This window comes from Anser cygnoides, chromosome 5 (genome assembly GCF_040182565.1).
Source record: "Anser cygnoides isolate HZ-2024a breed goose chromosome 5, Taihu_goose_T2T_genome, whole genome shotgun sequence".
NCBI lineage: Eukaryota > Metazoa > Chordata > Aves > Anseriformes > Anatidae > Anser > Anser cygnoides.
In genome coordinates, this window is record NC_089877.1 from 36,145,760 (window position 1) to 36,168,130 (window position 22,371).

Consider the following 22,371-nt stretch of genomic DNA (forward strand, 5'->3'; position numbering starts at 1 on the left):
CCCACGTCCCCTCCTCTCCCTGGGCCCCTGAGCCAAGCAGCTCCCTGGCACCAGGGAGAGCTCTTACCTGCACCAGCAAGCTGGAGGCTGTGGTGTAAGTGGTTTAAAACATGGCTTTTTACTACAATCACAGTGTCGTCACAGGCTGGGCAGCAGCATGGAGTGGGTGACAGCCCCGGGGCTGCCACCTCTCCACGAGCGCGTGGCGGGGCTGAGCCCCACGCGCCCAAAAAAACAACAAACCAAACCAAGGGGCAGCACCCCCGGCGTCCTGCGAAGGGCAGGCGGCACCCCGTCTCCTCCCCAAAATTGGGAAGGGGGGGGTGGGTGGGGGTCAGGCCCTGTGCGGCGGGGCGGCGAGGTGGCGGCCGGGCACGTAGGTCTTCCTGCGGTAGCGCTCGGGCGCCAGCAGCTCCAGCGTCAGCTCGGTGATGATGGCCGTGAGCCCCCAGACGCGGTGGGGGCCATGGAGGAAGACGGGCAGGGTGTAGCCGTAGCGGCCGCCAGTGCGGAAATGCGTGTAGCCCTGGTTCTCCTCCCGCAGCAGGTGAGCCAGCGGCAGCGTGAAGGTCTCCGCCACCTGCCGGGATGGGGACACGCACGGGGACGGGGATGGAAGGGGGTCCGGAGTGCCTGTGCCCCCCCCGGCACGGGGTCACCCACCTCCTCGGGGTTTGGGGACAGCTTCAGGTTCTCCAGGGGGCCCAGGTTGGCCACGACGGGGACCACCAGCATCCCTTGCTGGAAGGGAGCGGGTGGCAGAGGGACGGGGTGGGTGGCAAATGCCAAAGCTCATTCCCGCTCACCTGGAGCCCCCCCAGACACCCACGTGCCCCACGTCCCCCTTTTTTTGCCCCATGGCCCACACAGCAACCACCCCTGTCCACCACATCCCTGCCACTGTGTCCCCAGACAACCCGTCCCCGTACCCCCACCACCTCACCCCTGACCCCGGTGTCCTAGTCCCCGTGTCCCCAGTGCCCCCTGTCCCATCTCCCAGCCCCCCCAGTCCTCCCCCCAGCCCCATGTCCCCTTATCCCCACGTCCTTGTCACCGTGTCCCCAGACACCCCAGCGTCCCCAGTGCCCCCCGCCCCATCTCCCAGCCCCCCCCCCAGCCCCACGTCCCCAGGCACCCCCAGGCCACGTCCCAGCCCCTCGTGCCCCCTCTGTCCCTCTCCCCTTTCCCCCAAACCCCCTCCCCCGACCCCGGTGTCCCCGTCCCCATGTCCCCAGCTCCCCCCCGGTGCCCGGTGCCCGGTGCCCGGTGCCCGGTGCCCGGTACCCGGTCGGGCAGACTTCTCAGCGTGCCCCAGACGCTGCCCTCGCCCAGCTCCAGCCCCAGCTCCTCCCGCGTCTCCCGCAGCGCCGTGGCCACCGCGTCGCCGTCCGACGCCTCCCGTTTCCCCCCGGGGAAGCTGCGACGAGCGGAGAGGGGGAGGACGGGAGGACCGGGGGGGGGGGTGACCGGGAGGAACCGGGGGGGGGGGGTACCGAAATCACCCCCCCCCAACAGCTCACCTCACGTCGCCGCTGTGCGGCCCGGGCAGGCGGCGGCAGCGCAGGGTGTAGAGCAGCGAGGGGCGGCCGCGCACCGAGCACAGCGGCACCAGCACCGCCGCCCCCGCCGCCGCCGCCGCCGCCCCACCCCGCCCCCCGCCGCCGCCAGCAGCTCCCGGCAGCGCCGCTCCGTGCCGCCGCTCAGGTACCCGCGGCGCGGGGGTACGCGGCCCCAACCCGGCCCCGCCATGGCGCCGCCGGGGGAAGGGGAGGGGAAAGGAGGCGAGGGGAGGGCGACCGGCACCGGCCCGGCCCCCCCCCGCCACCCCCCCCGGGGCTCCCGGGAGCGCCGCACCGCGGGAGGAGCGCGAGAGGAGAGAGCGCACGGGGCGTGCGGGGCCCCCCGCGGGCGTGCAGTGCTCCCGCTGGGTGTGCAACACGGTCACGGGGCGTGCTGGGGTCCCAGGGGGGTGTTCAAAACTTTCTGCTGGGTGTGCAACCCGGTCACGGGGCGTGCAGGACTTCTACTCGGTGTGCAACCCGGTCACGGGGCACGCAGTACTCCCAGGGGGAGCGCAACGCCTCCCGGTCGGCGTGTAACCCGGTCATGGGGCGCACGGCCCGGGCATGAGGCGTTCAGTGCTCCCCGCGGGCGTGCAGTGCTCCTGCTGAGCGTGCAATGTGGTCACAGGGCAGGCAGTGCTCCTGCTGGGTGTGCAAAGCTGCCTGCTCTGCGTGTAATCCAGCCGTTGGGCGTGCAATGCTCCCAGCAGGTGTGCAACCCGGTCACCGGGTGTGCAACACTCCTGCTCTGTACGCAACGTGGTCACAGGGGTTTGCGATGCTCCCCGTGGGCGTGCAACCCAGTCACAGGGTTTGTTACACTCCTGCCAAGTGCGTAACGTCCACAGTAGGTGTGCAACCCTCGTGCTAGGTCTGCACCATTCCCAATGGGTGTGTAACCCCACCCCTGGGCGTGCAACCCTGCCAGCAGGTGTGCAAGCCGGGCACTAGGTGTGTTCGCACGGGGGGGGGGCCCTGCCGCCACCCTGGGCCGTCGCTTCCCCGCTGCCCGAGAGGTCGGCACGGCCGCTCGTTAAAACAAGCACACAGATACTGAGCAGGGTCATGTTTCCGGGTGCCACTATCTGGCGGTGGGATTTCCGCTGCTGAAACAAAGCTGGGGACACGGCTCCGGCGGCTGGGCCAGGGAAAGGGTGCTGGGGATGGGCTGGGCTGGGATCGGCTCGGGCAGCGCAGGTTCTCCTGCAGAAGCCCCTGGCCCCACGACAGACACTCTCACACGGCCACTTTTGTCTCTCAGGATTAAATGATTTTTAAAAAAACTGTATAGAAATCACAACTCTCTCATAATTCTTTGTCTCCAGAGCTCGGCCTCGGCTTCGCGACTCCGCTCTCAGCTTCAGCGGAACCTCCTCTCGTCCCACACGTATCGCTTCCCTGCGGGCACCTTGCGGAAAAACAGGCTGTTCCCTCGGCTCATGTTGCCCTGGAAGAGGACACGGGTTAGTGCAGGGTGAGGCCGGGCTGCCCCCAGCCCCATCACGGCCCCGAAGAACCACGGGGCTCCCCCCAAGCCTGCGATCGTGGCCAGGCGGCGCGGCAGCCCCAGCCACTCACCTCCTTGTGCAGCTGGCTCCAGCAGTCCAGCCAGGAGGAGTAGGTGGGCGCGTAGGGGAGGAGGCCCCCGGCCAGCCTGGAGAGGGGAGGAGAGCACCACGGGATTATTTCCACCCAGGGCCGAGCAGGCGAGGTAAGACCCATCGCTCTGCAGCCCTGCGCCGGGCTGAACCCCTGTGCAGTCCCCCCCGGGGCTAGGCTCAGACATGCCCGGCTCCCACTGAGCCCCCCTGAGGCAGCGAGGGATCAAACCCACGGCCACGACGGGTTTGAAACCCTCCTTTACCACTCGGAGCTTTGGAAAGGCAGCTCTGGGGACTGATCCCGCGTGGATCGCTCTCGCTAACCTCTCCGGGCACGCTCGCGCCCTTGGGGGGCGCGCAGGAGGCGAGGGAGGTGGTGGCAGCATGCTCACCCGCAGTTATTGACGGCCATCAGGTTGGAGACCAGCACGAAGGGGTACGTCAGCATGCTGGCGAAGAACTGCAGGGGAGAGCAGGGCTGGTCAGCAGCTCCGGACCCCAGGGACCCTCCCGGGTGACAGTGTCACGCACGTGGGCGTGCAAACACACGCGCAGGGGGCGTACTTACTCCGGTGACTGCCTGCGAGTAGCTCTTCATCTCTGCCATGGAGACCTGGGGGCGGAGGAAGGCAGCTTCAGCCCCGATGCGGAGCAGGGACCTGTGCCTCCCCTGGGGCTCGCGGCTGCGTGCCCGCCCCCAGCCCAGCTGCCCCCGCACAGCGCAGAGCCCGTACCCCGTTCTCCAGCGCGTACGTGTTGATGAGGTAGGCCAGCATGTTGCAGAGCCAGAGCGACAGGATGTCTCCGAGGAGCCGGGGGATGAGGCCGCTGGAAGAGGAGAGAGAAGAGGCGGCGGGTTTAGGAACAGGAGGTGGCAGCCCTCCGCCCAACGGCCGGGTGAAGCCGGGCAGCTCCGTGCCTTGGGAGCACAGAGGCTTGGAAAAAACGGCCTGTGTTGGCTGGAGGAACGCATGGCCAGGAGGAAAGGGCTGCGGTGACTCAGAGCACGCCGAGCTGCCGGCCGTGGGAGGAGGAGTTTTCATGTCCCCAGGCACGGGGCAGCAGCCACGCAACACAGAGCTGGTGCCAGAGGCTCACAGGAGCTGCCCAGGAAGGAGGGCACAACGGGCACTGCACACCAAAATTAGGGCCTAGTACCAGCGGGTAAGGAGATGGGAGGACGGACAAAGCAAGAAGCAACATCCGAGCAACGAGTGAGGCTTGTGGGTTTCGGGGAGAGATCCCACTGCCCCCAAAAAATTCAACATCAACAGCACTCACGCGAAGAATCCCAGGATGCCTTCTTCTCGGTAAATCGTGGTGAAGGCGCTTAGTGTCCCGCTGGGCCGGGGGGGAAGAGGAGAGAGCACCGGTCACGCCAGGCAGGGACACAGCACCCCAAGGCTACCCCCGCGCCCCGTACCTGTACTTGGTCTCCCTGCCGATGAACTGCACCATGCATCGCAGGGTGATCACTGCGGGCAGAGCCAGGCGACGCAGGGTCAGCAGGGGACAAAGGGACGCTCCAGGGCGGTGGGGACACCACAGCACCCGGCACCCGAGCTGTCCGTGAGGAGGAGCAGCAGCTGGAGGCGGCCGTGCGGGGGTACCTACCGTGGAATGGGTGGGTGATGAGGGTCGCGGCGGAGCGAGCAACCATCTCTCGGGAAGTCTGGAGGAGAAAGGGGCTGTCAGCGAGGGGAGGAAGGGCATGAGAGAGCTGCCCAGCCCAGCACCCTCCTCTTCCTGCGCTCCTCACCTCCTTGAGGACCTGCTCCAGCGAGGACACGGGCTCCTGCTTGCTGGCTCCTGGCTGGAGACGGGCAGAGGCGTCAGGCAGGGTACAGCCCCTGAAATTCACCCTGTCCTCCCCAGGCACGGCTGCGCAGCCCCCCAGCACCAGCCCCACCAGCTCGCACAGCAGCCTGCTCCTCCTCTCACGCCTCGCTGGGGCGGCACCAAGAGCCAGCTCCATGCCGGGCTGCTGCTGTTAATCCCCGCACCCGCAGCGCACGGCCTTGCCTGGCAGGAGCAGCTGCTGGGGGCAGAAGGGGAGGAGGAGGAGGGGAGGAAGGGATTCGCCACCAAAGCCGCCTCCAACGTACCTCAGCCTGCTTGGTAGCCTGGTACCGCTGCGGAAAGAAGGGCACACGGTCAGCGGGTGGGAGCCAGCAGCTGCAGCCCTGCCGGGGCCGGTGCACGGGGCACGGTACCTGCAGCACTTTGCTGTGCACCACGGTGCCGATGGCGCTGGAGCAGAGCCGGGGGGTGAGGCCTTTGAAGAGTCCCGCTCTCCCGTCGACCTTCACGATGTGCTTGGCTGGGGGAGACGCGGGTCAGGCCGCGCCGGGCCCCCCCCTCCCCCCCGGGGAACGCCCGCGGCACCGGGCACGGGGCTCCCGGGGACGCTCACTCACCGTAGGCGAAGAGTCCCGGCAGCTGGTAGACCTGGCGGCCGAAGATGTTCCGGCCCAGCGTGGGCGGCAGCGGCTCGTAACCCACCTGCGGGGAGAGGCGCGGCCCGTCCCCGGCACCGAGACCCCCCGGTACCGGCACCACCGCCGCCGCCGCGTCCCCCCGGTCCCGGCAGCGCCGCCCCTTACCTGCACCAGCACCTTCACGTACATGAGGGGCTGCGACAGCACCGTCAGCCCCGAGCCCAGCAGCACCTGCGAGGCCGCGTCCGCCATGCTGCTGCCGCTGCTCCTGCTGCCGCCCCGGCGCCACGGCCCAGAAGGACACGGCCGCCGCTTCCGCTTCCGCCCCCGGTACTTCCGCCGCGCCCGCCGCCCGCTTCCGCCCGGGTCGCCATGGCAACGCGGCCTGCGCCACCGGCGGGGCCTTCGAGGCCTGAGGCGTTGCCACGGCGACGGGCCCTGAGGTGCCACCGGGCGGTGGCGGCGGCCCCCGGGGGCCCGCAGGGGAAGGGGGAGCCCGGCAGGCACCGGGGGCCGCGGCCCCGTTAACGCCGGGCGCAGGCGTAGCAGCGGGGGCTGGCGGGGCCCGGCCGCCCTGCACGACCACCGGCGGCGGCCCCCGGTGTGGGCAGCGCCACGTCCGTGCCCCGCGAGGAACCGGCGGTGGCGGTGGCGGCAGGGGCAGGCTGCAGCGTGCGGCGGGGCCCCGAAGCCCTCGCGCCCCCCTGCAGCCGGGCGTCCCCCGCAGCGGCACGGCCGTGGGAGCCCCTTCCCGCCGCGGTGGGGCCGGGCTGACGGGGGACGGCTCCACGCGGCTGCTCGGGCTCCTCCGGCGCCCCACGGCCTCCCCCGGGGGCGTTGGGGACCTGCGGTTGTCCCCGGGGCCTGAGGGACCATGGTGGCACCTGGGGGAGCGCAAAGGGGGGGCTCAATGCAGCCCCAGGCGCTGCCACCCGAGCTGGGAGCAGTGTGAGGAGGCAGACACGGGGCAGGGGAGGGGTGAACCGCGCTCACTGGGACACCGGCGTGGCTCTGGCGGACGGCGTTTGGCCGGCGCAGGGCGTTCCTCACTCTGCGGCTCCGCAGCCGCTTCCTCCTCCTCGGCTCCAGCCGCCCTGGATGGCGCAGCGGCACCAGAATGTCCTCCCGGGTGCCTCGTCCCTCCCGTCCCCGGGGGCTCCCAGGCCGTGCCAGGGGTCCCTCAGACACGGAGCTGTCAGAGCCGCTGGTGCTGCACGAGGGAGAGGACAGCTGCAGCCACCGCCGGCCCCGCCAGCCCCAGGGGCAGTGTCACCAGGACGTACCTGGACTCGAGGTCTGAGGTGGGGACGTTGCTCCAGCTCTCGCCGGAGCCCAGCCACTGCCGCAGCAGCGCGTCCACCTCTGCCAGGCACCGCTGGAACTGCGGGACAGAACCGGCGTTACTGCCGCCACCACCACGGGGCGTGCCGCCGGCCATGGGCACCCACCCAGCCACCCACCCACCTTGGCAGGGTCGGGGTCGCAGAAGTCAAGCAGGGTGTCGCAGAGGTGGTAGCCCAGCGATTTGAGGTCCTCCACGGTGAAGTGTGAGTTTCTCCCGCCTGGAGGGGACACGGGACAAGAAAACGAGCAGCGGCTTCCTGAGCCAGGACCCAGAGCCCGTCCTTGGGGCTGAAATCCCATTCCCCAGCACGACACCATCCCCAGCGCCTCCGCGCGGCCCCTCACCCAGCGTGGAGCCACCGAAGGCCGCCTCCAGGGTGTAGCTGTTGGTGACGCCCATCCGCCACATGACGACCCTGCCCGTCCCCTCTTTGCTCTTCTGCACCTTGAACTTGCAGCTGGGGAAGGAGAACTGGGGCCGACGGCAGGGTCAGTGCGGCGGGGGGGACGTGTTGGACATCACCAGAGGTAGGTGCGGATGGCAGAGCCCACCTTGTCAGGCGCGTTCTTGCTCAGCATCAGGGGGAAGATGCGCTCCCGCAGCCGCGGCGCTGCACCGGCCCGGCCGCCGTCACAGCCGTACATGAAGACGTTGTTCTTGCGGCTGTGCCCGTGGAAGTCGCAGTACAGCACCACCTCCCGCTCCGCCAGCAGCCTGCGGGCTCCCGTCAGCATACGGCCGCTGGCACCAGCCCGCCGGCTCCCCGTGCGCCAGCCTCACCTCTCCACCATGGCCCGCAGGTGCCAGACGGCGGGGAAGGAGCCCCGGCACCCCGTCCCGTAGGCTCTGTTGGGGTCACGGCCGGTCAGGGAGCAGCGGGAGTTGCCCACCACCACCCCGTCGGGGTTGAGCATGGGCACCACCTTGAAGACAAAGAGCCGGCGCAGGAGCCGGGCGTCGGGGGCGGCGCTGAGGATGAAGTCGAGGAAGCCCCGCATGGCCCAGGAGCCGCTGCTCTCGCCGGGGTGCGCGCGGGCGCTCAGCACCACCGCCCGCTTGCCCGCGCCGCCGGCCGGGCCGGTGATGGTCAGCAGGTAGACGGTGTTGCCGGCCAAGCTGCGGCACAGCGCCCGCACCGCGCAGTACCGCGAGCGCACCGGGTCGCCCACCACCGCCCGCAGGTACCGCTGCAGGTCCGAGTAGGTGTAGGGGTAGGAGTGCGCCAAGTAGCAGGTGTCACCGTCGTGGGGGAAGCGCATGCTCCAGGAGAGGCAGAAGGTGGCCGGCTCCTCCCCGCCACCCCCCCGGTAGTAGCGGACTTCGGCCCCGACGCGGCGCCAGCCGATGCCACGGCTCCGGGCGTCCTGCTGCGAGTAGAGCAGCGGCCGCATGCCCTCGCCGTAGAGGCTCTTGGGCTTCGCCAGGTTGGCGATGGTGAAGCGGTAGACAGCGTCTCTCCGGGTGTTTTGCACGCGGAAATAAAACCACTGGGTGTGCTTGGCGGTGTACAAGTCCGGCCGCAGCGTCAGCACGTACTCGTAGGGGCCCCTGCCGGGGGGAAGGGCCACACTCCGGCACCCGGCCCTGCCGCCGCATCCCTCCGGCTGCCCCCGCCCCATCCCTGCTCTTACACCTTGACGGCTTTCTGGAGGTTGCCGCTCTCAAAGCGCGACTCGAACAGCAGCGTGGTGTCCTGCGGGCCCTCCAGGGCGGCCGCCGGTGAAGAGAGGGGACCCGGGGCCCCCCCGGCCCGAGCACGGGTGAAGCAGGAGCCTGGGGGCACTGGGGGACAGCGGGGTTCAGCACCTGAGGGGACGGCGTGGGGACGGGGAGGGTGCGGGCGGCACCCATGGGTGCTACCTGGGCTGAGGTGGTAGACGACGGTGCCCTGCTCCTCGCTGCTGCCCGCCGGCGCCTGCTCGTGGCTCGAGGGCTGGCAGAAGGGCTCGGGTTCAGGGGGAACCCACTCTGGGGGGGGGACAGATGCGCCCCGCTGTCACCGCAGGGGTTGGACACGGGGATGAGGGCTGGAGAGGCCGGAGCGCTGCCTCACCGATGTGCTCGATGGCCTCCTTGATGACTTCGCACTCGATGGGCCACCGGGGAGCAGGCAGGGGTCCTCGCGCCGAGGGGAGGGCAAAGAGAGCCCGCGGCTCCCCGGGGAACCTGCAGCCCCGCGAGCGGACCGGCTCCAGCGCCCTGGGGGCTGCAGGAGGGGCTGGGGGGCTCCCGGCCCCACGGCACGGCACTGACGGAGCGCAGGGAGCACGGGCTGGAAGGGTTGGGGACAGCGCTCCTGGTGTCACCCCCCAAACCACCCGGCACCCCCAGGCAGGGACAAGGACCCCAGCAGGGGTGACGCAGCCCCACAGCCCGGTGCCGGGGGGCTTCACTCACAGCTCGGCTCCTTCCCCACGCGCTGCCGGCAGCCGGGGCCGGCGCTGCCCAGGCACTCGGAGTGTCCTCGTGGGGACACGGGGCTCTGCTTCCCTCCCGTCTTCTGGCCTTGGGGAAGAGCGTTGCTGGAGCCCAAACGAGGGGTCCTGCACCCCAGGGGACAAGGGGGGGGACAGCCCCGGGCTCACCTCGGAAGTAGCCGTAGTAGCGCAGGTGGCAGCGCATGAAGCTGTCGTAGGGCTCGGGGACCACCTGGGCAGGGCAGCGCCGTCAGGCTCTGCTCAGGGATCCCCCCACCCCCAGGGGCTGCAGCCACCAGCCCTCCTCCCCCGAATCCCGAATCCCGGCCCCCGACCTGCGCAGTGGGGTACCCTGAGGGCTCCATGGCCGTGAGCCGTGCCCGAGCCTCCTCCCGGCCCTGGCAATGCAACGGGGCCTGCGACGCGGTCGCTGAGCGACCGCTGGCAGCAGGGAGGGACGGGGCGGTCCCGGAGCGGAGCTGGGAAAGGAGCCAGAGGGATTTTGTTATCCCTGTCAGACACTCAGGGGAGCGGGGCCATGGCAAGGTTCCCCCCCGTCCCCAAAGTGTTGGTGATGCTCTGGCCCCAGCCTGCAGTGACACCCCAAACCAATGCCACCCAAGCACGCGAGACCCAAACCACCCCCCTGCCATGGGGCAGGGACAGCCCCCCTTCAAGCAGACAGCACGTCCCAAACTGCTACAATTTATTGGACAACGATTTGAGTCGTAAAGGGCTCTAAACTGTACAACTGTAAAAAAAAAAAAAAAACAAAAACAAAACAGCGCCACGCGCGCGCCTCATGTGCTCGATGCGGTTTTCCTCCGCTTCAGCCGCGCTCGCCAGTCCTCTGGCAGCGCCTCGAAGTTGGCGTTCCTCTCCGCCATGCCACTGCGGGGACAAAGAGGGGTGTCAGCGCGCGGGCGGTGCACGGGGACGCTCCCCAGCGCCCAGTCCCCTCGTACTCCCAGCCAGAGACCCCAAATCCCACTCCCTTTAAGGGGAGGGGGGCAAATAAACGCCTCTCCGTGTGAGCAGCCAAGCAGCACGCCATCACAAAGTGCTGCCGGCTCTGGGACAGCCTCCCAGGCCCGTACCTGAGCAGCTGCTGCTGCTTCCACTCCTCGATGCGCCTCTGTGCCGTCGTCTCCCGGTCCTCCTCGCTGGAGCTGGAGTTCTCCTCCTCGTCCAGCTCCCGCTGGATGCTCTGCCACTTCTTCACCAAAGACGGCATTTTCGTCTTGCCCTTCTTGCCCTGCGTAGGAAATTCAACGGTCCGTGGTGAGCGTGGGCAAGAAGGGAGAGGGAGCAGGCAAGCCGGCGAGGGAAGGGCGAAGGAACATCCTCCTACCTTGTCCTTCCGCCCCTTCCTCGGCTTCTCGGGCTTCTCGGGCGGCGGCGGCGCCTTGGGGGTGGGAGGTGGGGGCGTCTGGGGCGGCGGGGGGGGAGGCGGCTGCTCGGCAGCGCTGGTGGCAGGCAGGGAGCCGCGCGCCGGGGCCAGCGGCACGGCGGGGGCAGCGGCGAGGCTGGCAGGCACGGCACACTCCGAGTAGCTCATGACGGAAGGCGCCGCGGGCGCCGTCACGCCCAAGTAGCCGGGCTGCATGGCCAGGCCGGCAGGCTGGGGGCCGGCGTGGCCCGGCGCGAGGCGGAGGTTGGCGCGGCCTTGGATCTCGCCCTGCAGCCGCTGGCGTGGCCTCAGGGAGGCGAGGGGCACGGCCGAAGGCTGGTACTTGCCGGCGGCCATGAGGGGCTGGCTGTAGATGACGGGGCAGCTGCCGATGGTGGCTGTTCGCTGCATCAGCCCCGGGTTCATCTCGGCGGCTTTCCGCTTCTGAGGCTTGGCGGAGAGCAGCGGGGCAGGGCTGGGTTCAGCGGCTCCCTGCAACGGAGAGCGACGAGGTGAGAACCCAGGCAGGAGGGACGCAGCCCAACGGGGCTGGGATTCACCCCTCGCTCCCCTTTCACCACCACCCTCGGCCCTCAAGCGCTTGGGGATCAAACACCAACACGGCACGCGTGCCGCACGGCTGCCTGCGCCGCTGCTCACCTGGCTGCTGCTGACAGCCGGGCGCAGGAGAGGCTTCAGGGGAGCATCTTCTTCTGTTCCTGGGGCAGGCGGCTCCTCGCCCCCCTCGTCTTCCATCTCCACTTCCTGGATCTCGCCGTCTTCTCCAGGTGGCGGCGGGGGTGGTGGCGGCGGCGGTGGGGGCGAATCTGGTGGAGGCGGAGGCGGCGGAGGCATTTCCAAAGGCAAGGGAGGTTGGAGGACCGGGACAGAGGACTGAAGCAGAGTCCAAAATGGAGTGAGCGGCATGAGAGACGTAGCAGGAACTTGGCCTGAGAAGGATTCTTTACAAAGGGAGCCTGAAGAATACATATTGACACAGGCTTGAAAACCCACGCTACTGACCGCGCTGCCGCTCCTGCTGCCAGCACGGGCGCGTGCTGCCTCCTTCCAAGGCCCTGCCGCAGAACGGGGAGGCGGAGGCCAGGCTACGAGCTTGACCCCGCAGCACCCCGCCTTCCCCGGCTCCGCTGGGACGGCTACCACCGACGGGGACGGCTCAGACGCAGGAGCAGTGCCTGCCCCGGCTCCGCTAAAGCTACCGCGAGCGAGGCGCCCGGCGAGGGAGGTGGTAGCCTCCCGCCAGCGCGGCAGGACCCGCGCCACGTGGCCGCGTGTCTGCATGGATGGGAACCTGCTCCTGGGGAGCACAAAACCCAGCACCCCCCCTTCTCCTCCTGCCCCCCGTGCTGTACCTGCGGAGCGCTCGGCGGCATCTCCGGCGCGCTCTCCTTTCTCTTTTGGAGGTGGTTTAGGAGGACCGTCGGCTTTTCTGTCGGTGGTCTGCTGTCCTTCGTCTTCGTCCTCCCCGTCGGGGAACTCCCACTGCGACTCTCCTGAGTGCTCGTTAACATAGAAATAGCGTCTATGCTCCCTAAATCACAAGAAAGAAAACGAGTCTTTACTTTCCCTCCCCGTGTAGCGACACTCCGAGGCGGGCCTGCCCACGACAGCAGTGTGCTCTCGCAGGGAAGACCCTCTGCAGCTGGGCTGCCACTCTCAAACACAACAAACAACTTTGAGGACAGAGGCAGGAGAGGCCCGAGCCGGCTCGCTCAAAGCTACTTGCACCGCTGGCTGCGTGAACACCGCTGAGCCCCCCGCTCCGGGGAGGGGAGGGCTGAGAAAGCAGGCCAGCGTGCAGCAGAGCGAGGTCGGGCTAGCACCGGGACTTTCAGCCACTGCCTTGGCTCAAAGTCGCCCTCCAAGAAGGGGCACCGGGGAACAGCCCAGTGAGAGAAGCTGCTGCCCCCCAAGCCCACGGTGCGTGGAGGTCGCTTTTATGATACTCTTGGTGTCAAACATACAGTGAATGCTAGAGAGAGGGAGCGGATCTGGGAGCTGAAAAACAAAAGAGCAAAGATTTCAAATAAAGGAAAATTAATCAAGAAAGCCAAATAGAAAAAGAAATGTTTGGGTCTGACCTGCTGGCAGGAGACAGAAATCTTGTTCTTCATTCCGTCGATGAGTTGAAGTTTGTCCTTTGTCAGAGCTGTTGGTCAGAAGAGGTGATCCAGAGATCCTGCAAAGTTCACAGAGCTCTCGCATGCGCGACCCCCCAGGCCCGCCCTCCGCAGCGCTTTACACTCGCGAGAGTGAAAACCAGCTCTGTCCAATCAGTGAATCGGCTCCGTCTCAAAGCACTGAGCTCTCGCTTTGCATTCTCCAATTTGGCGGCTGGCCCCAACTCTGTAAGTGCCGGAAGTTGCTCTGCCTGCCCAGCACCGCTAACGGAGTCTCCGAGAGGGACGGCGCCACGTCGTTTCAGGTGGTGATGGTCACAAATCATGTCTGAGATGTCAAAGATGAAAGGTGAGAAAGGTAGGAGAGCGCGTACCTGTCCCAGTGGCAGGACCAGCCTTTAGGGGTGGCGTTTATTTCGTATTGTTTTAGCTGTTCGGCTGCGTCTTGAAGTTTGCGTTTGAGGTAGTTTCCATTGAGAGCACCTTCTCGCCAGTCTGCAATGCGGGTCTAGAGGGCAAGAACCGGGGGAAGCCGTTGAGGGGGGCTGCAAGCGGCCCTGGGGACAGGACTCGAGGTCCAGGAGGCTCCCTTACGGCACGGGACTCGGGGGGCCAGGAGGAAGAGACCGCCTCCGCGCAAAGCCATGCTCGCCCCCCGCGGAGGAAGGGCCCTGCGGCGCAGGAGGCGGGCGGGCGGGCGCGCGGCACCGCCACGAGCTTCACGCAGCACCGGCCCTCGGCGCTCGAGCGGCGGACAGTATCTGATCCGCTTCGGGACGGAAGGCCGGAGCGAGGGGCGAAGGCTTGGTTACCTCTGTCTGCAACAGCAACATGTGGAAGTTGGAGATAGATTGTCTGTTGATGCCCAGGAACTCCAATTTACTAGTCAGAGTGTTTGCCAGCTCTCCGATCTGAAACTGCCAGGGAGAAAGGGGAAGAGTCAAGAGCCGCGCTCGGGCGGCGTCACAAGGCTGCTGCACCCGCTGCAGCCCCGTGGCTCGAGGACGTTCCGGAGACTCTCCGCGGTCCTTTGGCACGGCTGGGCGCTGAAGTCCCCCTGGAACCGGCGCTGGCCACCCCCTCCTTCAAGCCCGCTCCCTCCCGTGCCCCCCGGGATGGGATCTGCACAGGGTGGCCCCTCTCAGCGTGTCCCTTTCTGCATCGCGGCCCCCAGCTCCAAACCAGCCAACGGCTCGGTGCGCTCTGGCTTTGGAGTCACGGCAGAGCTACTGCCATGGCACAAAACATTCAACGGAAGTATTTAAACTGCTTCCCAAAGGAAATGGGCTGGGACGTATCCTCAGCCCTTGTAAATCGCCACTTCCCATGGAACTAGCTGGAAGTGCGGAGAGAGGTGCCCGCTCTGCATTTACTCAGGAGCTGAGGCAGGGCCTGTGTTAAGATCCAGACCAGCCTGCAGTGACCGGTGGCTCAACCCCAGCACCCCGCAGGAGTGGGAACTCCGCGACGGGCGCAGCACTGGGACGTGACCGAGGGGAAGGGGCTGAGAGCAAGTAACAAGCCAGGAAGCAATCGAGGGCAGCACAGATGCCTCCGAGGGACATTGTGACTGATTGCTTCAAGGAGGGCTCTGAAACAATTTTTGTTTTCCGTCATTTTTCAGCAGAGGCTTTGGAAGGTCTCCAGAGCCAACAATGTGGCGCCTGTCCCCAGGGACAGGGCCGGGCCGGGCAGACGAGCCGCGCTAGAGGAGCCTGAGGCAGGGAAATGAATTCCCGCACCGACATCCCTACGAGAAGCCAGGAAGGTCCTGCATCTGAGGGCGGCTCCGCAGCGGAGGATCTGCTACAAACCAGAGGCTGGCAGAAGAGAGATGACCCCGAACCGAGGAAGCGAGCGGTACAAATTACCCGAGGAGACGGCATTCCTCCAACAGCGCTAGAGGGCTCCTGCACGTGAAACCACCACGCTACAGCATACTGTCCGTCACACAGAGCACCTCCAGCACCAGAAGAAAAGGTGACAGCAACTGTGACGGTTTGAAAGGCTTTCGGCAGCTGGCTGGGACACAGCAGCCAGCGTGCGTGATCCTCGCTGCAGGCTTTTCCTTTTTTTTTTTTTTTTGGAATAAATTATAAAACCACAAAAGCCTCATGGATATGCTACACTAGAGGAGGCTCACTGGTTCTGTGCAGAGAACATCACATCTCAAAACTCGTTAAGAGCTGGTTTTTTTTACAGGACAGAGGCTAAATCTGTCACTAGGATGGTAAAGCCCTTTCGCACTGTAAAAGTGATTAAATGAGGGGAAATAAGGACTAAGTGCGAGGTTTCTCTGCGGAAGGTTTCCACTGGGGTTCTACCACGAGCTGGCAATTCCCCATCCATAAAGGACATCCATAAAGAAATGGCATCCATAAAGGACACGGCAAAAAGAGGCAACAAAGTTTGCGAAACGAAATCACTCGGGAGTCAAATTTAACGCCGCAGATCTCACAGTAATGAGCGGCTGGGGAGTGAAGGGGACGGGTTAGGGCTGACAAAGATCTCCCCTGGCACTCTGCATAACCATCACCCAGCACCTGCAGCTCTGCGTGCAACTGATGCGGCTCAGGAAGGAGCTCTGGGAATTGTTCAGCCGCAGTCAGAAAAGCAAATTGAGCCCCTGAAGAGAAAATATCAGAACGATGGTGCAGAAACACCCGGAGCTTCCCCAGTTTACACCTAACAGCCAATTGCTGCTTCATAAAGTAACGCCAGGTACAGGGCAGAACCTGAACACTGGCAGCCTCCGGACACAGAGGTTACGGACGAGGAGTCTTCGGCCTGGAGGCAGGACGGTAACGGCGTTAGTATCAACAAGTCAAGACACAAGCGTTTGCTCTCTCTCACGACAAGACCCAGGGGCCATTCTTTGTGCCCCCACCCCCCTTTTCTTCTTTTAAGAGGCTCCCTCAAGCCTTTGCTGCTGGCTCCTGCTGGAGACAGGACACAGGGCTACAGAGATGCTGGCCCAATCCTGCACAGCCGCCCTTTCATGGGGCGAGCTGTTCCTGCAGCCTGGGATCTGAGGCGTCAAACTGCCCCCACCTTCCCCAAAAAGGGCCAAAGCCCCAGCACCGACTGCCTAGGGGGGGCCAAGGCACCCAACAGCCCCGCGGCACGGCCAGCGCTGGGGGGAGCCGCCAGCCACTCCCGGCCTGGGTGAGCGCCCTGCCGCTGTCCCTGCCACGTGCCGGAACGCAGTCTCACGCGCGCACACCTGCATTACCTTTAGGTCCTGCTCCTCCTCTTCTATTTTTGGTGCCCCTTGTGCTTTGGCTTTCTCCTGGGGCTCCTCAGACTCTGCCTCTTTGTCTGAATGCACATCGGGTGCTTCCGTGCCCGCGGCTGCAGGAGAAGAAACGAGAGGTGAACCTCGCGTCCTGCCGCCACCGCGGCGCTGCCCGGGCTCCACGCGCCGCTGCCAGAGCCAAAGCTGGAAAAAAAAAGCCTGAAACCAAAAGCAGAGAGGGCTGCAGACCCTCTACATCGGATGGCCATGGTTCTTCCAGAAGAACAGGAATCGATGAATTACAGCTGCTAGGACACGAGGACAGGAAGATCAACAGAGAGCCTGCAGCAGAGGTTGAAGGAAGTGCAGAGAGAGCCAGCCGCTGGGCAGGCAATCACGGAACTCCTGCAGGTTAATAATTCGTCAGCAAGAAGTGTCACGTATTAAGCAGGTTGAAGCAAGACCAGAGAGCTCCCCAAAAGCTGCTTTTTGACCATAATGTCCTGTTTGGGCGACATCACAGGACGCCAGCAACTCAGTAACTGCCCGAGTGCTGACGGGGGCCTTGCTGGGGACTCCAACCGAAAGCCCTCAGGTTAAAGCAAGCGATTGATCGATCCCTGGCACTCGGTCCCCTCGCTACATCCCAGTACAGGGTGCAGGCACGCATTACGCAGGTTGCTTTGGAGTAACAGCTTCACATTTCCTTGGGATACCAAGTGGGAAAACAGCACTGCTGCATGGCAGCCGGTCCCAGGCACATTCTGTTCACGAGCCCACGAGGGACGGAGAAAAGCCCCATGGCAAAACCCCTGTGGCAAAACCACCCCCCGAGGGCCACCCGGACACACACCGTCACCGATTTCATGTGAGCTCCACAGTGTGACTCCTGATCACACCTCTGCATGAGGCACACACGTGTCGGGGTTGCAGCAGCCCCTAACTGGGCTCACGCTGCCTCCCAGTGCAGCAGGACGCAGCCTGCTACGGGCACAGGGCACTTCCACGCCCAATTTTCCCTGGGAAAAGCTGATGGCTCTCATTGGTCACGTTTTGTGTTCAAGAGGGGATGCGCTGCTCCGTTACGAGGCAGGCAGGTGCTGGCCTGAAGCTGCACTCCCAGGAGGGGTCGGCAGCCAGGCACACGCCGTTTGTTCTCCCATAGCATTTTGGGGAGAGCCGGGGAGCCTCCAGCCACCACAGCCAGCTGAGCACGCGCTGCAGCAGCCACGACCGTGCCATTTCCCCAAGGCAATAAATCTACGTGGTGCTCTGCAACGCCCACTGGGCAGAGGTCTCTGAAAGGCCTCTCACCGCCGCACGGGAAGCGGAGAGCTCAGGGGCACACGAGCAGCTCCGCGGGCATTCAGTAAGGCGCGGGGTGCGGGGTGGTCGCTGCTCAGGCGACGCTGGTAAACCCAACGCACCTCTCCTAAAACAGCCTCGTAGGAACGAGGGGGATCTCGCAGCGAGGTCCTGCCTTAGGTTTCTACGCACCGGGTGCGGAGCCGGACGGCTCTCAGGGGACACCTCAGCTGCCTGAAACACGTCGACTGTTCCCCAGCGATGCACACAGAGCTCACAGAGAAGGTAACAGCTCCTGACATAGCACAGTTAGGGTTTATAGCGTCAGGAGGAAAGCAGAAGGCAGCAGGGCATGAAGCCACCGCTCCCCATACTTTTGCTTTCTCTTTTCCAATAACGTGCTCAGGATCGGTGTTCTGCTAAGTATTTTAGCTATGGAATAAAGGAGAGGATTAGGCAGAGCACCACGTTGTCCCTGTGCCCGCGGGACTCTCACCCCACGGCCGGGCCCTCCTGCCCCGCGCACGTACCTCGCCTCCCGGCTTCGCTACGCACCGCGCGGGGCTTCGCGGGCTCCGGGCGAGCCGCATCTTCGGGGGGAAGATGCCCCGGTGGGAGAGGGCTGCGGCCTTTCCAAACACCCGCGCCTCCCTCCGCCGAAGGGAGCCTTTCGAATTACCTGCTTCTCCCGCCTCCGGGCTCTCCCGGCCCGTTTTGCTGGAGCCTCGACTAGTGGATTCGGGGCTGGCAGCTCCCACAAACAGTTTCCATTTCCCTCGCTTGGAAGCCAGCCTGCGGGTCGCATCCTGCGAGGCCGACTGGCTCCCGTCAGAGAGCGGGCTGGAGCCTGAAACGCTGCCGTCTCCTTCCTCCAAGGCACGCAGCTCTGCCTGCGGAGACACGAGCCGGTGAGCTGCGCTGCAGGGGCCTGAACCGCCCCAGAAAGACGACCACGGGTACAAGTTGTGCGCGAAAGGGAAACGGCTGCTCTGATCAGGATGTGGCGTTAACGGCAGCGAACACGGAGCAACAGCTCTGGGACTGCCAGGGGAGCAGCTGCATGCAGCCACAGCCCATCGGCTCCCAGCCCTGCGAGGAGCCCGACCGGGAGCAGCGCGGGATGTGCCAGGTCCCCTCTCAAAGGGCTCGGGGAGGGACGCGAGCGTCTGCTGCTCCTGGTTTGTTTCTAGCCGCTATTTGGCTGCACCCGCAGCCTTATTCACGTGACAAAGAACTTCCTGTACCTTCTTTCTCTCCAGCACCATCTCCAGTTCGAGTGTGTCTTGCTCCTCCTCTTCCTCCCCGCTCTCCCCCGATTGCACCACGCTGCACAGCTCCTCCTGCAGCGTGTCCTCCAGGGGGTCCCTGCCAGCTTCGGGCTCTTCAGGAGCAGCAGCTGCCGCCTCCTCCGCTTTCGCCTCCTCTTCCGGGGGCGGCTCGACTTCCTCTTTGCAGATCACCTTTCTCCGCCAGCGCTCCTCTTCCTCCTTCACCACATCTGGCAGGAGCGGCGCCAGGAGGGCCGCGGCCACCCCTTTCTTCTCCTCCTCGCTATTGGAGAGCGCCTGCACACCTTCGTTCACCTCCTGAGGGGACCAAGAGCCACATCAGCCCGCAGGCAGCGACTCCGCGCGCCCCTGGCCCGAGCCCCCGGTGCTCGGCTCGCCCCACTCACCTTCTTCACTGGCTTGGCCAGGCCGGCCCCGCGGCCACCCGCTGTGGCCCCTTTCTCCTGCGGGTACAGCTCCGCAGACGCCGCGAAGCTCCCGTTGGCACCTGCTGCTGCAGCGCTGAGGAGGAAGAGGAGCAGTAAGGGGCCGGCGTGGGGACACAGCCCCGCTCCTGCCGCGCAGCCGAGCTCGCCCTCACCTGTGCTGGTAGTGCTGCAGGCCCTGAACCTGCGCCGCCAGGTACTGCGGCAGCTCCCAGGTCACCTCGTTGCTCTGCGTGTTCCAGTAGTAGTAGCAGCCCGTGTTCTCGTCCCACACCTCCTGCCAGTCGCCCATCTCCAGTTCTCCCACTGTTGGGGGGGGTGAGGACGAGCTGGTCACTCGCAGGACACCCCACCATACCCCCACCCTACTGTCACCCCCCCCCCATTTCCACCACCTCCCCGGGTTCCCTGTGCAGGCACAGCCCCGGCGGCGAGCACTCACCTCCCGCCAGCGAGCACTGGGTGTCATACTGCCACTCGGGGGCCGGCGCCGCGTCCGTGCCGTTGGCGTTGGCGGTGCCGGCGGGCTGCCCAGCGCTCGGCTCCTTCGGCTCGGGGCGGGGAGGCGTGGGGGGCGGCGCGGCGGCGGGCTCTGCAGGCTGCGGGGGGGCCGTGATGGCGTCGATCTCCTTTAAAAACAAGGTCGCGAGGCGAGTCAAAGCCCCGGGCGAGGGAGAGCGGAGCAGGAGCGTCACATCCAGGAGCCGCCCTCTCCCCGCCGCAGCTCCCTCCTGGGGAGGGGAAGCCCCCGGCGCCCCCTGCTCACCGCCAGGAAGTTTGCCAGCGTGCTGTCGATGTCGGCTGAGTTGTTTCCGTTCGCGTCCCCGGAGCGCGCCGACTTCTCGGTGGCTTCGCCCTCCTCATCGTCGCTGTCTGCGTAGGCGCCGAGCAGGCACAGGCCGCCTGGCCGGGGAGAGGAGACCCTCAGCCGGGAGGGGACGGGGACCCCGCGAGAGGAGCGCCCCCGATCCCTCCCGGGATGGCTGCGGGGGCACCCCACAGCTGCTGGGGGGGGCAGCCAGGAGAAACGAGGAGCAAAGAGCGACCCTCAATGTGGGTGGCATCGTATCCCACCCGCAAACCGAGGGGGCGTCAACCCACCCCCAAAAAATTGAAGGAAGAGGGAAAAAACGTCTTACAAAAAAAAAAAAAGGAAACAAAAAATGCGTACGTGCACACACACACAAAAAAAAATACACATCAAAATAATGGGTGGAAAAACAGCATCTGCCACCCCAAACTGCTGAGGGGGATCAGCCGTGCATCACTTGGGGGGGGGGGCACCCCAAAAATCAGTGAAGGGGGTCAGGGGGCAATAACCCTGCTCCCCTCCAAAAAAAAAGACATCTGGGGGTGAGAGAAACATTGCGCTGCCCCAGATAAAAGGGGCTTAAAGGGTGAGATTATGCTACCTATATTAAAAAAAATGTAAATAATGAAAAAAAAATAATTTATGCAAAAAATTAATTTATGCAACCACCTCATATAAAGAAAAAAAAGGGAGTTAAGAAATATAATCGATGAAAAAATAATTAGTAGAAAAAGTCAATTTATACAACCACCCTGTTGTATAAAGAAAAAAGGGGGTTAAAAAATATATATTTAATGCAAAAATAATGAGTTAAAAAGTTAAGTTATACAACCACCCTATTATATAAAGAAAAAGAGCGGGCTAAAAATATATAAACAATAGAAAAATAATCATTAAAAAAAGTTAATTTATACAACCAAGGCCGTTGTATAAGGAAAATAGAGGGGGGGATAACATTCAAAAAACAAAATGTCGCGGCGTGCCTCCGGGGGGTCGGCAGGGTGAATTTTTGGGGTCCCCCCCCCCCTTACCTGTGGGCTTGACGGCGGCGGCGGGCGCGGGGGGCGGCGGGTTGGGGGCGCTGCGGGGCGGCTCCGGCCCCGCCTCGGGCTCGTCTGCGGGGGGGGGAAGGAGCACAAAGGGGGGTCACGGACAAAGCCCCGGGGGAGCGGGGGGGCGTTACGGGACCGCACCGGAACGGTCCGTCCCGCACCCCCCCCCCCCCAACAAAGGCGTCGCCCTGCTGCCTGTAGGGGGGTAAGGGGGGGGGGGTTTACCCGGCTCCGAGCCCGACTCCGCGCCCTCGGGGGGCTGCGACGCCGGCCCCGCGTCCTCCCGTCGGGGGGCGGGCGGGGAGAGCTGCAGGATGGGCCGGCGGCACGGCGCGCTGCGGGACTTCTTGCCCATGGCGGCGGCGAGCGAGGGACGGAGGGAGGGAGGGGAAGGAGGGGAAGGAGGGGAAGGAGGAGGCGTCCTGCGTCACCGCGTCGGGGGGGGGCTTGGGGGGGGACACGCCCGGAGGGGGCGGTCCTATAGCGGGTATGGGCCTGCGGTGGGTATAGCTTCCTATAGGGGGTATGGCTGCCTACAGTAGGTATGGCCCTACAGTGAGTACAGCTCCCTACAGCAAGTACGGTCCGCTATAGGGAGTATGGCTCCTTATGGCAAGTATGGTTCCCTACAGTGAGTATGGTCCTGAAGCAAGTATGGCCCACTATAGCAACTACAGTCCCCTACAGTGAGTATGGCCTCCTACAGTGAGCATGACGCTGTAGCACATGTGGCTCCAGTCCCCTATAGCGAGTACGGTCCTATAGCAAGTCTAGCCCCCTATAGTGAGTCCAACCCTATAGCTAATCCAGCCCCATAGGGGAGTTATAGCTTGATCCTGCCCCATAGTGTAAACGGCCATTTAAGGCCATAACTCAATCCTGCCCCATAAGCAGGGTGCTGCCCCCCATAGCTAGGTCCTGCCCCAGAGCTCTGTCCTGCCCTATACTGAGTGCTGCCTTACAGTACCACATCACCCATCAAGGCTGCAAGCCCTGGCCTGGGGGTTGTGAGTACCCCCACCCCATGCCCTTAGGGCTGTAACTCTGCTCTGCCCTATAGTGGGTGCTGCCTGGTGGCAGCTGCTGCCCCCACAGCTGCCCTGCAGGGATGTCCATGCTGCCCTGTAGTGTGTGCAGTAATCCAGGGTGCTGCCCTTCCCCTCAACCCTTGGGGCTGTAAGTCGGTCCTGCCCTATAGTAGCTGCTGCTGGTTAGCAGCACCAGCCCCCCAGGCTTATGTTACAGGGCAGTGCTGCTCCGTCCTGCCCCGCAGGCCCGTAGCTCTGTCCTGCCCTGGAGCAGAGCAGTGCTGGGCCTGCCTGGCCCCACAGCAGCACCCTACAGCTGTTCTGCAGCCCCC

General features: G+C 65.0%; 3 protein-coding genes across 4 annotated transcripts; all 3 read right to left on the minus strand.

The window, feature by feature from the left end:
• Window positions 1-95: 95 nt before the first annotated feature.
• NUDT8 (nudix hydrolase 8) lies at window positions 96-1,764 on the minus strand. Its single transcript, XM_066998891.1, is given in 5 exon segments — window positions 96-580; window positions 664-741; window positions 1,285-1,417; window positions 1,521-1,653; window positions 1,656-1,764. Coding segments are annotated over 5 exon segments (684 nt in total). The 5' UTR covers window positions 1,750-1,764; the 3' UTR covers window positions 96-334.
• A 1,046-nt stretch (window positions 1,765-2,810) lies between these two features.
• LOC106048252 (cytosolic carboxypeptidase 2) lies at window positions 2,811-9,583 on the minus strand. The gene is made up of 23 exons (XM_048055889.2): window positions 9,532-9,583; window positions 9,344-9,451; window positions 9,000-9,218; window positions 8,807-8,914; window positions 8,578-8,728; window positions 7,727-8,494; window positions 7,498-7,660; window positions 7,291-7,417; window positions 7,066-7,163; window positions 6,885-6,982; window positions 5,767-6,811; window positions 5,581-5,665; window positions 5,377-5,483; window positions 5,269-5,295; window positions 4,923-4,976; window positions 4,778-4,835; window positions 4,587-4,638; window positions 4,445-4,504; window positions 3,898-3,991; window positions 3,732-3,776; window positions 3,556-3,623; window positions 3,141-3,216; window positions 2,811-3,009 (listed from the first exon to the last, which is right to left on the minus strand). The coding sequence occupies exons 1-23, from the start codon at window positions 9,566-9,568 to the stop codon at window positions 2,923-2,925; spliced, it is 3,735 nt and encodes a 1,244-aa protein (XP_047911846.2). The 5' UTR covers window positions 9,569-9,583; the 3' UTR covers window positions 2,811-2,922.
• Window positions 9,584-10,052: 469 nt separating this feature from the next.
• On the minus strand, window positions 10,053-21,407 carry FNBP4 (formin binding protein 4). Of its 2 annotated transcripts, XM_066998827.1 has the most exons (17): window positions 21,237-21,407; window positions 20,991-21,074; window positions 19,915-20,051; window positions 19,591-19,777; window positions 19,304-19,454; window positions 19,110-19,224; window positions 18,679-19,020; window positions 18,114-18,324; window positions 16,127-16,245; window positions 13,707-13,811; window positions 13,269-13,402; window positions 12,856-12,953; window positions 12,127-12,305; window positions 11,414-11,647; window positions 10,715-11,245; window positions 10,461-10,618; window positions 10,053-10,254 (listed from the first exon to the last, which is right to left on the minus strand). In XM_066998827.1, the coding sequence occupies exons 1-17, from the start codon at window positions 21,364-21,366 to the stop codon at window positions 10,164-10,166; spliced, it is 3,006 nt and encodes a 1,001-aa protein (XP_066854928.1). In that variant the 5' UTR covers window positions 21,367-21,407; the 3' UTR covers window positions 10,053-10,163. The 2 variants fall into 2 exon arrangements, with proteins under 2 accessions (XP_066854928.1, XP_066854929.1); XM_066998828.1 differs by lacking the exon at window positions 12,856-12,953 and having other exon boundaries at window positions 11,414-11,730; window positions 21,237-21,406.
• Window positions 21,408-22,371: the final 964 nt, after the last annotated feature.